Source organism: Tubulanus polymorphus, chromosome 5, assembly GCF_964204645.1.
Source record: "Tubulanus polymorphus chromosome 5, tnTubPoly1.2, whole genome shotgun sequence".
NCBI lineage: Eukaryota > Metazoa > Nemertea > Palaeonemertea > Tubulaniformes > Tubulanidae > Tubulanus > Tubulanus polymorphus.
Window position 1 is genome coordinate 21,143,135 of NC_134029.1, and position 12,267 is coordinate 21,155,401.

The following is a 12,267-nucleotide window of genomic DNA, read 5'->3' on the forward strand; positions in this document are numbered from 1 at the left end:
CTGTCGACATTTTGGACTGTTGGATGGGTCCTCGCCAGAATCGGGGATAGATCACTGGTCGGGCTCATATATTTTTCATAACTCAATTTGATCATTGAAAATTATCCCGATCGTGTCTTTTCTTTTTTTCATTACTGTAGATCACGTAGTTCTTCTTAGTGTCGGCCAGCGATGCCGGTAGCCGGATCTAGGATTCTTAGCATTCAGAATAAACGAAAAATCAAACATATTTATGTAACAAATTTTATTTTCAGTATATAATCATACATATTCGAAGTGTTTCTGCATTATAAGATCAGTGTCTACACAAAGAGTTGAATGATTGAGATGTCCGGTTACAAAAACAATTAGCAATAAAAAATTGCTAAGCATCTTCTGAAATAATTAAGTAGCCATTGCACAGATATGACAAAAACACACGACAAACTTTGCTAAACACCTATTTACAACACAACCATTTTGGATTTTGTCATAAGTCAGTTAGACGAAATCTACTGCATTTGAAACGAAGACATTTACATAATAATTCAAACACTGAAATTAACAGAAAAAACAAGAGCAAATTAGAGTGAACGTATTAAATCATGTTTCAAAAGAAACAATACTGATTTTAACCACAATCCGACCAAGTTCTAAAAAATATCTTATTACCAATGATTGTCCTTGTTCACTGAAATTTAGGTGAAAAATTCTTTTTAATGGAATCGCGGTTCTACTTTAAGTTTAATTGACAGCAACTTCCCGCTGTGAAAATAATGTATAGACGTTTGAAATGATTATTACACGTAGCAGTCAATACTCTTTTTAGTCAAATACTGTAGAGCTCTGTCCAGGTTCGTCAAGAACCGGTCGTTTCACTAACCTTGCTTTCAAGCCTTGCAGTTTAATCGACTTATACACGTACAATAACGATATACGATACGTAGTGCTTAATAAGGGTATAAAATTATTTACAAGATAAACAATAAAACATAAGATCCCTCGTTATAATAAAAGGAAACATATATACATTACAAATTTTGATCATAATTCCGAGAGTTCGAAAATCTACAAAATAAATCAATTTCAAGTGCTAAAAGTTTTTTTTTCATATTCGTCAATAAATTACGAGATTTTTTCCACACATTTCAATGATTTCCACAAGTCTATATAGCTAAATATATATGTATATATTAGGATTTATATATTAATGCACACGCTGGTGTTATGTTCACGCAGTAAGACTCTCTTGACTTGGTACGGGCGCGAATCGGAAAATTATGAATGAAATTTTCAGCACATTTCGAGGATTGCACAACTCAACATCACCAAGTAAAGCCGAGTCTACTTAAGGTGCATTTGTACGTTTCAATTGAGACAAAAGCTATCACTGCGAGTGGGGTATATTAATCATCATCATCGGTTCAACACATTGGACGGATCTGCTGATACATGTCGAATGACAATCAACATCGACTACGACTAAATCAACCAGTGCCTCGCATACATTTGTACCTTTACGCCAGTCAGGGTCAGTCACATAGAACGCCACTAACTACTTTCAAAACTTATTGATTATTACATTACGTAGGTTTTCACCACATCCTGAAATAATATAATATCTAAATCTTGAAATGCATCACCGGCCTGTGTCCGCCCATTCGCCCATCCCAATAGTAAATCAATTACTTGAGAAATATAGAGAATCCGAGAATTCCGAAAATGATACACACTTTCTCCTGTTTACTAGCATAATCACAGAGATCATAATTTCAGCAGAAAAATCAAACGTGAACTGTATACGTGTCCTCAAGCATGGAAGCTTAAATTGTCAGTAGAATGAATAAATAAACTAAACCATTAATTCTTCATTAGGCTCGATGTTTAGATCGTTGCAATTGAAGTCGATACAATGGTTCCCCCTAATGTTGACACAACAACACCTTTACTTTCGATCAGAGAATAACTGAATAACCGTGAATAAATGTGTTCGACATTGGCAGATTACATGATTACTTTACAGAGTAAAATTTCTTCAAGTTCTAACTACAGTCATGTATTGATTTCGATCATTATGCCAACTCATTATGACTAAGGGTAAATATCATGTATAAGGCATTTAGATAGATAACAATGATTGGTATAAAAAAGTGGAAGAATTACAAAAATCCTGTTTCAGCGCAATGTTTTTTATCGGTCACCTATTCTATTGAGAAGACTGCTCCAACAGGTAACGCTCAACCGATTTTGTTGATGCTGTCTTCCCTAACAAGAGTTTAATGTAGATTTAATGATTGATAGCAACTGTTAAGATGACAACAGCACAGGCAGATTACTAGTTTGATGCAGGGGCGTTTCAGCTCGCGGATCCTTCTCAACAGAACGATTTACAGATCGGATTCTGTAATAGCAATTCGCTGTCGTGTGAAACGATCGGGATGTTATTATCTCTGTGGAATGACACCAGGTGGTTCACACTGTCAAACGTTCGATCTTTCGTCCTCACCTGCATAAATCAGGAAGAGAAACAGAATTTAGCGGATGTGGATCCATGATTTTCAAAGGGGGGCGGGGGGGGTGGTGCTCTGCTGAAAATTTAGTCTAATTTTCACGAACTCCGAACGTTTTAGGCATTGTTTTATCATCCCATATAATTAGAATTTGGACCCATCTCCTGCCACCACAGTACTCTGGAATTAGAATTTTAGCCAACAAGGGAATTTCGCTAACAGAGGGCTGCTCCCAAAGCTCCCCTGGATCTGCGTTCGCTTAATTTCAGCTTGATCGGACACTTAAGCAGTTAAAATACTCAATCCCACTTAAGCCGAATCAATTCTATCCAAATCTATGTCCTCGAATGAAGCAAATTAAATGGGCTTTGTAGCGACTGAAAGTCAAACATTATTACTCAATGAGATTTCTTTTATTTCTATGAATAATAGTTGTTTGAGATAAAACACCATGCCTGATGATGGCTATTCGGATATCGGCCGAAACATTGCAGTGAATATATATATAACACAACATTTTGTCTTTTTTGGACTTGTGGCAGGTAATACATATTTATGATTAATACTTACCACTCCTTGTGGATCGACCAACAGTAAATGTTTGACTTTGCCATTCTGAAGTCCCGTCAGCACATACTGGCCTTTCGTCGTCGTACTTTCTCTCACTAGAAAGTCGCCGCTCTTTTTCAGTAATTCTTCGGCTTGTTTACGAGTCAACGGTCCGTGGAACCATTCTTCGTGTTCGACGTCTTCACCGATGGAATTTGGAGTGTTTTCGGATTTGATCGGATTCGCATCCGACGGAAGAGTGTGACAGAAAGGCTCTATAATAAATAATAAACGAAGCAATTAACGAATAGCGTGCAAACGTTAAAATATAATTGATTTCCTATCCATGTATATTGAATCAATAAACATCTATTTACAAAGATTTTCTCTTCTTCTCAACTTTCCACATACTAGTTAAGAACCAGCACTGATAAGAATTTTCATAGAGTGAATTACAAATACAGTCAAACCCGCATAATTCGGATCAGTTTATTCCGGATTTTGATCTAATCCACGTAATACTTACAGCCCATTTACACATAAATATATGTAAAATATCATATTCAATCTGGATTTCTCATAAACCGGATAAATTTCATCGGTCTCAATTGATCGGAATTAAGCGGGTTTTACTGTAGATATGAAAGAATACTTGATGTACTACTTCAAATATTTTGCTTGAGAATGAATTAATGACTTACGCATGTCAAAGGGGTCGAGGGAAGCAGGAGGAGTCGCCATAGCACCAAATGAATCGCCATTAATCGGCCTCAAGTTTTTATTGTCGTATAAGCTGTCGTCGTGAAGATCTAAAGAATATAAAGCATGTTTTTTCCTGAGCGGAAAGTTTTTTCTCTCCTCGATATCGATCAGCGGCTATCACGAGGATACCTACCATCAAGATGAGGTTCAAATCCATTGAGACAATTGCCTTGTATATAGCGTTGATCATTGACGCTGGAATACTGTCCATCACCACTAACCTAGTGTAAATATTAATTTGTGTAGTCAAATTACTACATAGTTAACTTGACAATCATTTTCGTTCTCTTTCTTGTTGTCGTTCGAAAAATGTTCTTGGTAGAGGAGCAAATTTCAAAACTCAGTTAATAAAACCAGCCCTTCAAATACACTATACCGTATTTTCCAACGATTAAGCCAACTCGGCCAATAAGCCAAGGGCAGTTTTTTATCACAGACCTGGACAATTCATATCCTTTAATGTGGTAGTTTGCACAAAAATTTTGGGAGTAATTTGAAATCAAAAATAATGGTTTGATTGAACTGGAAATTATTCTGGTTTTGGGATTGGTCGAGTTCTGAAAAGGGTCGAAACTATTCTCAAATGGTAGACATAGCCAGGTCCGTGAGCATTGTATCAATTTAAGACGACAAGCTCGGAAATCATTTTCAACTAACCGGTAGATTACAAGATGGAGCCGAGTATTGAGGTAAAGGCGGAACTGGAGGGGGTATCTCAGGAGGTGGAACGACGCCCGGTCTATCGTTATAATATTCCGGATCTTCACCCCAAGCAGATTCACCATCCATCTGACGAAATACAGGCGCTTCCATTCTGAAAATATCGTAACATCTCATTAACAAACCTCAACCAGGGCTAAACATATCTTATTTCTAATCTCAAGTGGCTACGTTTTTCAATTTTCCGACACGTACCTATCCGGAGCGTGGAATGGTTTCGGTTTTCCTTGCAGAAATTCTTTGAAACGTAATTCGAAAGCTTGACCGATTGTTGTGATGACGTCTTGAGCCAACCCTCCGCCGCATTCTAGCACGTGACACGCACGACCATGACGAGTATCCTTGGCGACGTACGAAACGAAATCCATCGTGTCCTGACGATGAAAACAATGATTTTCGTAATTCCGATTTCAAATATTCAATCGGGAGATTAGTTGGCGCAATAGTACTTACAGCATCGCCTCCGGAAGCAAATGATATACCCTGCATATGATGGTCCCCAATCAGCTAAAAGGAGATCAAAAAGTTGGAAAAATCTTCGAAGAAGTAAATTCCTTTAAATTTCAGTACGAGAAGGCTCTATGCCCGGCTGAAGACTAGAAGCAGGGATTGATTGATAGATCTTAAAACTCTAGTGGATCATCGATTTTGTATTAATGACGGTAAATATTGTGGTGCAAGACCGTTTGGAAATTTAGTTGTTAAGATTAGGATTCTGAAGTTACAACCAGTGTAACCGCTAAACAATCACGAACCTCGCCAGTTTCCATGACGGTTAAAATCAAACTTTCAGTCGTGACGGTTAGATTAACATTCGATCCCGCGTACAACATGCTCGGTCGATCTCCGAGAAAACGCGTTACTTTCTTATCAACTTTGCGTTTTTTACTGGCCGTTTTTAAACCGGCGGCATCGCAAACTCGATGAATCGATTCCCTGAATCAGAAAAAAAAATAATTGAAATTATAGTCGAATTTCAGCCGTGTAGAAAATCTTAGCTACGGAATATATGAATTTCCTACTTGGCAACTTGAGTCCTGATGTCGAAATCTAGTGATTTCATCGAGACTTTTACTTCATTGCAGCCGATATACTATAAAAACAAAATAGTTCAGAATTAACATGAAACTTTATAGAAAATTTATTTGACAATTGTTGTAATTAAATCCTTTTAATCTGTAACAAGGTGGATTTGCTTTTCCCCCAATTTTCCCTGACATGTACCGGTAGTTGTTTTCTCGAGTTTACCTAAGAATCCAATCCATTTAAACACAGTCAAATACGTAAAACATGAGTGAAATGCGTTTGATTATACACGTAACCAAAAATGCATTTTTGACGTAATCTAATTATCCTTTTTTTCCCCCGAGTTGTCCCCGAGAAGAAAGTTTTCTTAAAGAAAAGAAGATTCCCTGGTTCCCAGGTAAATGTAAATATACCCTGAACAAGTTTTATAAGTGAAAATTACTGATACTAATTGATTTACTTACTCTAACACCATAACAAACACCGGCATTAGGAGATAACTGTTCATCGGGATGGAGCCATCCTTGAGCTGGTTTATTCATAAAACTCCCCGAAGCAGCAGCAGCCGCGCCGCTGGATTTCTTGTTCTTCTGTCTTGAAGCCATTTTATTGTCGACGATAATAACTGATCTCTGCAGAGAGAGAGAGAGAGATGAAATATCGATTCTCAAATTTGAAATTTAACTTTTTACTGGAAATTGCCTAATTAGGCCTACTATAGAACCCGGAAGAGTTGTAAATGTAGTAGGTCTATATAACTGATCCCTGCAAATATCGATACTCAAATTGAACTTTACTGGAAATGCCCACATGCAATTACTATAGAACCCGGAAGTATTGTAAATTGTAGTAAGAATAGATTTGACGCAAATTAATGAATCACAGCATTTTCGGTTCATTTTCCAGATTTTACGAGAAAGAAACAATTTCAAACCCGGCACAATAAAAACTTACATTTTCGGCCAATCGGATTACGATCTTACTTCAAAGGGAACAGCGAGAGAAACATGGCAAAAAGTAAGAAAATCGAAATTCTACGCCGAATTTTGTAAAACAGTCCTTCGAAGCAATGACAGCGAGTTTGTTTCCGCCTTTTAGTGTTTACCATTTGCATAAAAGCTGTAAATAAAATCGAATTGAATTTACTTTATAGATCCCTGAGTACTGTGAATAAGCGCTAAGTTGTCGCTGCGCTTTAGCATTTGTTGTAGTTTTTTTTGTAAAAAGCTTGGTTTCACGGAGCTTAGGCGCGACTTTAAAGTCTCTTACGATGATTAATATACAGTAGTTTAAGAAAGGTAAATGATTTTATGAGTCGAATAACGTTAATTCTGAGGTATCGGCGTCAGTTTTCAATCTGAAAAATGAGTACATCTTTCAATCACAATCAATTATTTTGTTGAGTACAATAAGGTTCAATCAATGAAGAAATTGAATCGATTTAGAGTAAAAACTTTTTTGTGAAACTGGTCCTTGCCTGCAACCTGCTGGTCGTATAGCTTCTTCAGTGATAGTTTTAGATAGAATCTCCTCTCAAATTCCTCGTGCCTGAATTGCCAGGAAGGGTAAATCTCTGTGGCAAGGTGTTCGCCTTACAATCGAGAGGTTGTGGGTTCAAATCCTACTGAAACCATGCTATTCAGGCAAGACACATATACATAGTCATAGATCAGTGCTGGTCGACTCTCCTGATTTAACCACAAAAGTCTTAACTAAGGCTAATAATACTCATCTTACAAGGGCTCAGCAGTAACTTATAGATTAGATTAGAACTCATTGGAAGGGAGGTGACAGTGGCGTTGGAAGTGCAGTAACGGCAGCGGCGAAAAACCGCGGCAATAATTTACCGAATGATTTTTTTTTTCTTTGAATACTGCGTTTTTGAAGAAATCAAGTAAATTCGCCGCAGCAATATTAGAACCTGTCCAATATCCGTATTTGGCCGCAGCAATCAAAAATTGCTTCCAACGCGCCTGGGTGATAAACAACACCCTTGGACAGTAGGATGGAAAGATCACTACGACATTCACACTTTATCTAGTAACAGTTGGAGAATTACCTTAGGACGACAATGCAAGAAGTCAACTGCCTCCAGAGGGATACCTGGCCACCCTTATCACTACTGAGACCTTCCCTTATTTATATGGAATTTTCATCTAAGGTTCATTCAATCCACTTCTGATACAAATGTTTCTATGAAATTCTCTTCTTGGTTTCAGATCCAACGAAATCGAATTAGTTCGTTAATGAAACGTCGGCACCAGCGACTGGATATATTGTACTGGTTGTTCAGTGTATTATGACTATAAACAATATGCCAGGGTGCAATCAGTCCCAGAACTATGGCATACGCGACGTATGGGACAGCAACGTCGAAGAAGAATTCAAGAAAATCAGGAAAATCATTCACAAATACAGTTTCGTCGCGATGGTAAGAGATGATGACGATCATTGGGACCGAAGTTTTTTTTACGAAATATCAGTTACTGTTTTTCATTACCGCACTAAATACGGACCCAGTTATCCCGACAAATAGCGTGCCTAACAATCAAAATTTAGTTTTCAATGTACTTTCGTCTAGATTTTTAGCCCTCTTTATCAGACGATATAATGAACCCTGCTTCAAAATGCAGATTCGATCAATTAAGGTATAATCTATATGTACGTTTTATTGAATTTAAGAAAAGTATTGGCAAAGGTGGATCCCGGGGGACCAGGGCAAGGGTGGGTCCCAGGGGGACTAGTCAATAATTACTTATGTGCCTTCAGTACCCTGGTCCCCCACCTTCCAAAAATCGTGGCTCTGCCCTTGATAGCTAGATTTTAATTGAATCTGAGAAGAAATCCAGCATTGATATGTTTGTATACTAATAGTATACAAACCAATGGTACTAGTGACTAGTGCCACTGACGGATCCTTGCTTGCCATAGATGGAATCCTCTAAGCTCTTGCGTGGTGTCAATGTTAGGTCGGACACAAATCTGATTAACAAAACTTCCTTTTATTCATAGGACACCGAGTTTCCGGGAGTAGTGGCGCGACCTATCGGCGAATTTCGAAGCACATCCGAATATCAGTATCAGCTTTTGAAGTGCAATGTTGATTTGTTAAAGATCATCCAAGTAGGTCTGACTTTCATGGACGAAAACGGCGACTCGCCTCAGCCGTACTGCACGTGGCAATTTAATTTCAAATTTAGCCTCACGTAAGTATATCATCAACGCATGATTTCGGCACAGAATTCGTCGGATTTTGTGATATATGATTCTACGTAATTAATGCGCGTTATTTCAGAGAAGATATGTACGCTCAGGACTCCATCGATTTACTGCAAAATTCGGGTATTCAGTTCACGAATCACGCAGAAAAAGGAATCGACGTGGACCATTTCGCGGAGCTGCTTACGACGTCGGGCATTGTTTTGACCGATAAGATCAAGTGGTTATCATTCCATAGGTAAGTCTATCCAGTACGCCGCGCTTCCGGGATTTAGAACCGATTAAATGAATCTATGAATTTATGAAAAATCTGGATGTATGGGTGGACTGAAAATCAAAAATATTTGATTTTGCCATGTTCTTAATCAAACTGTTTCCCTCTTGCAGCGGTTACGATTTTGGATACCTACTGAAATTATTGACTGGTGCTCCACTTCCGAGCGAAGAGTCCGAGTTTTTCGACTTTTTACGGATCTATTTTCCGAACATCTACGACGTGAAATACTTGATGAAAAGTTGCAAGAATTTAAAAGGCGGTCTACAAGAAGTTAGTGAACAGTTGGAGGTATGTTAGCCTGCACGGTTGCTTTCCGTCCGAAGCAGGATATTTAAGTGCTGTTTTTAATATTATACGTGAAATTTTTTCAGATTCAGAGGATCGGGCCTCAACATCAGGCCGGAAGTGATAGTTTGTTGACGGGGGCTTCGTTCTTTAAGATGAAGGAGGTAAGCTGTGAACCCTTTGAGAATAAGAATCACGGAAGTTTGATTTTATCATTGATGATAGTTTAAGTCTCATGAAAATTTTTAGCACACATAAGGGCTCTGATTCAATGAAAACTCCCCTCAATTGAAGATATATTTGCAAGACCTCAAATTTCCTCTAAACTCGAGATATGTGATTTTGAGAATGTCCTGAAAACTAACCGCGTAATGGATTCGTTGATGTCCTGGGTTAACCGTGGCCCGGTTTCATAGACTGAGTATCAATTAAAGTTATCCCTAGGAGTAAATCCTCATTCTGGGTGACACGCAACGGGACAATGAAAAACCATGGTTATAACTGACAAATTTCAAAATGTTCCCAGGGACTATTTTCCTTCCATATCTATTAAACCCAGCCGGTATATAATAAGTAAAACAAGGTGGATAGCACTTTATAGATTAACTTGTTCATTATTTGAAGTACGAGCTTTCGCCCCTAAATTAAGTAAAGGATATGAATAAAACTATTATTCTTCAGATGTTTTTCGAAGACAACATCGACGACAATAAGTATTGCGGTCACTTGTACGGATTGGGAACGTCGTACGTTCAGAATGGTTCCGCGTACGAGAACGCGACGTCGAATTCGAACCACGGCTACACCGGATCTTCGTCGACCAACAACGTAACGACCAACGGCGACGTCGCGCCGACCTCTTCGAGTTGACGCAATTCGCCGGCTGGCAAAAATTCTTGAACCGCACGAAAAAATCGAACATCATCCTCAATCGTGGTACGATGATCTACGGCAGTGACACCTATCGGCCGTGTGGTCGATGAAGAATCCTACACTACTCTCAGTGAGTCCGTGATATATTTGAAACGTTTGTTGAAAAGCCTGTTATCTGTGATTGTCGACTCTAAAACTAGTCCCTAATCCCAGCTGCCTTTTATATATACAGTTTTAACAGAGATGAAGAAAAAAACATGTTTATACACTGCGTTATTGATAACCAGGGTCCCTACAACTCCTCGATTCATTTGCAACTCCTTTTATTTGAGCAAACTGCCAGAAACTCTGTCAATTTTGAGAAATAGGCAATTAGATATTTTAGAAGTTGTACAGTAGACTTCGCCTAAATCAGAACAGTTGGAACCAGGATTTTTTGTTGCCCTATTAAGCAGTTACAGAATTAGAAGCCGAGTTTGGGTAGCGTAAACGATAGAAATATGCTTACAAAACCAATAAATTAACAGTTTACTGAGATAAACAGTACTGATTTAGGAGGAGTTAACTGTAATGTGAATATCAAAGTGATACAGATGCTTCCTTGAAATTTGATATATTCTCCTTTGAAACTCCTTATATCCAGGAAAAACTGATCGGTAGGGACCCTGATAGTGTAAAGTACAGAAAAATTTCATTCTTTAGCAAGTGAAGTAGTCAGCCAATCTCGAGTCTCATAAAACATTTGCAATTTGAATTGAATTTTACAGGATATTTTATGAACTTTTCATACGAGTATTATTTTAATTTTATACATGTCTGCGTGTACATTCATTCCTATTACCGTACGCTAGGTTTAAAGTCAGTTCGCAGGACCCTGAATCAGTACTGTATTGCCTTGCTTATCTTGGGATAGCATCTATAGATCAAGTGTGATTAAGAGATGGATTTTAGCGTGGTATATATATATAAGGAATATTCAAAACTCTTAAGTCTTAAGCCCAACATGGGGAAACATGGAGTCAATCATGGTTGATCTCGGAAACATTGTTTCCCAAAACTATGATTGGCGTAAACGCGCGGAGACAACGAAACACTTTCACATGTTTCTGTTTCCCGGCGATGTTTGCATTGGGCTTAAGATGCCACGAAAAGTGTAAAGTGCGAGTTAAGCAAGGTTTATTGTATCGAAATCTAGAATCCTATTTGCCTGGTGTTTGCCTCTTTCCCTTTATTGACGTGTTTATGCTGATGTCTGTAGTGAGTGTTGTGTTACTCTTCTTCATGGACCACATGATTCCAGTGAATAATCTGCCGAGTTCTAAATCTGTCGTTATCGATTAACGTAAACGTTTTAATTCACTGTATTTTAATAATTAAGACATCATCTAGATTTTTTTCTTAAAAAAAATAAATAAATAAAGAAACTAGTCTCTGGGTACGCTCTAGAAAAGAGCTATATTAGCCATCCGTATTCGAACTGCGTTGATCTTCCATAATATCATTAGTACATACAGCGGGATCAATGCACGTATTTTGTACAAGAAAGTTTTTTTGACAATGCTAAGAAAGTCTGTAACGACAAGACTGATAAACTGTCTCTGAATTAGAAACGAACATTTTTCACGATGATGGTATGATAATATACATATGTATCGAGACTGGTTTAATTTTGGTTTTTTTTATGCCCCGAGGGTGCTGTGTCGAGTCAGGAAATAGGGGGCTTGTTTTTATGTTGTGTAAATAAAGTATAACCTTCTCTGTATTCTTCGTAGCAAAAAAAATCATTTGTCTCTTGGTTTTATACCGTCTCGGAGCCGTCATTCGTTCTTGCGAATGGTTTTCTGTCGGACAGTCCCTTATTTTGTCTTCGCCTTGGTGACGAGCATCTCCGAATATCATCTTGTAGTGGAACCTCGTTACAACAAACTTCAGAGGACCAGAAAATATGTTCGTTATTACCTATAGTTTGATTTAGGATGAAATTCTAGGTTACAACCGATGAATTGTTGCAATATTTAAGGTCATTATGATAAGGTTCTACTGTATCATAAATCCCAGTAAGTTTTT

General features: G+C 38.0%; 2 protein-coding genes across 2 annotated transcripts; one reads left to right on the forward strand and one right to left on the reverse strand.

Annotated features, from left to right (window-relative positions):
• Positions 1–254: 254 nt before the first annotated feature.
• LOC141904956 (SHC-transforming protein 1-like) lies at positions 255–6,625 on the reverse strand. The gene is made up of 11 exons (XM_074793603.1): positions 6,501–6,625; positions 6,011–6,178; positions 5,543–5,613; positions 5,276–5,456; positions 4,974–5,027; positions 4,716–4,894; positions 4,458–4,614; positions 3,934–4,021; positions 3,740–3,847; positions 3,060–3,313; positions 255–2,485 (listed from the first exon to the last, which is right to left on the reverse strand). Exons 2-11 carry the CDS (start codon positions 6,149–6,151, stop codon positions 2,354–2,356), a joined length of 1,365 nt encoding a protein of 454 aa, XP_074649704.1. The 5' UTR covers positions 6,152–6,178; positions 6,501–6,625; the 3' UTR covers positions 255–2,353.
• Positions 6,626–6,699: 74 nt separating this feature from the next.
• LOC141904957 (CCR4-NOT transcription complex subunit 7-like) lies at positions 6,700–11,981 on the forward strand. Its single transcript, XM_074793604.1, has 7 exons — positions 6,700–6,844; positions 7,766–7,977; positions 8,559–8,752; positions 8,842–9,003; positions 9,153–9,330; positions 9,414–9,491; positions 10,009–11,981. The coding sequence occupies exons 2-7, from the start codon at positions 7,846–7,848 to the stop codon at positions 10,195–10,197; spliced, it is 933 nt and encodes a 310-aa protein (XP_074649705.1). The 5' UTR covers positions 6,700–6,844; positions 7,766–7,845; the 3' UTR covers positions 10,198–11,981.
• Positions 11,982–12,267: the final 286 nt, after the last annotated feature.

Coding starts and splice junctions, on each gene's coding strand:
- LOC141904957 (XM_074793604.1), top strand. CDS start 7,846: ATGACTATAAACAATATGCCAGGGTGCAATCAGTCCCAGAACTATGGC. Junction 8,753..8,841: donor AATTTCAAATTTAGCCTCAC/GTAAGTATATCA, acceptor GCGTTATTTCAG/AGAAGATATGTACGCTCAGG. Junction 9,331..9,413: donor AAGTTAGTGAACAGTTGGAG/GTATGTTAGCCT, acceptor AAATTTTTTCAG/ATTCAGAGGATCGGGCCTCA.
- LOC141904956 (XM_074793603.1), bottom strand. CDS start 6,151: ATGGCTTCAAGACAGAAGAACAAGAAATCCAGCGGCGCGGCTGCTGCT. Junction 5,614..6,010: donor GTGTTTGTTATGGTGTTAGA/GTAAGTAAATCA, acceptor TTGTTTTTATAG/TATATCGGCTGCAATGAAGT. Junction 5,028..5,275: donor CCGTCATGGAAACTGGCGAG/GTTCGTGATTGT, acceptor ATCTCCTTTTAG/CTGATTGGGGACCATCATAT.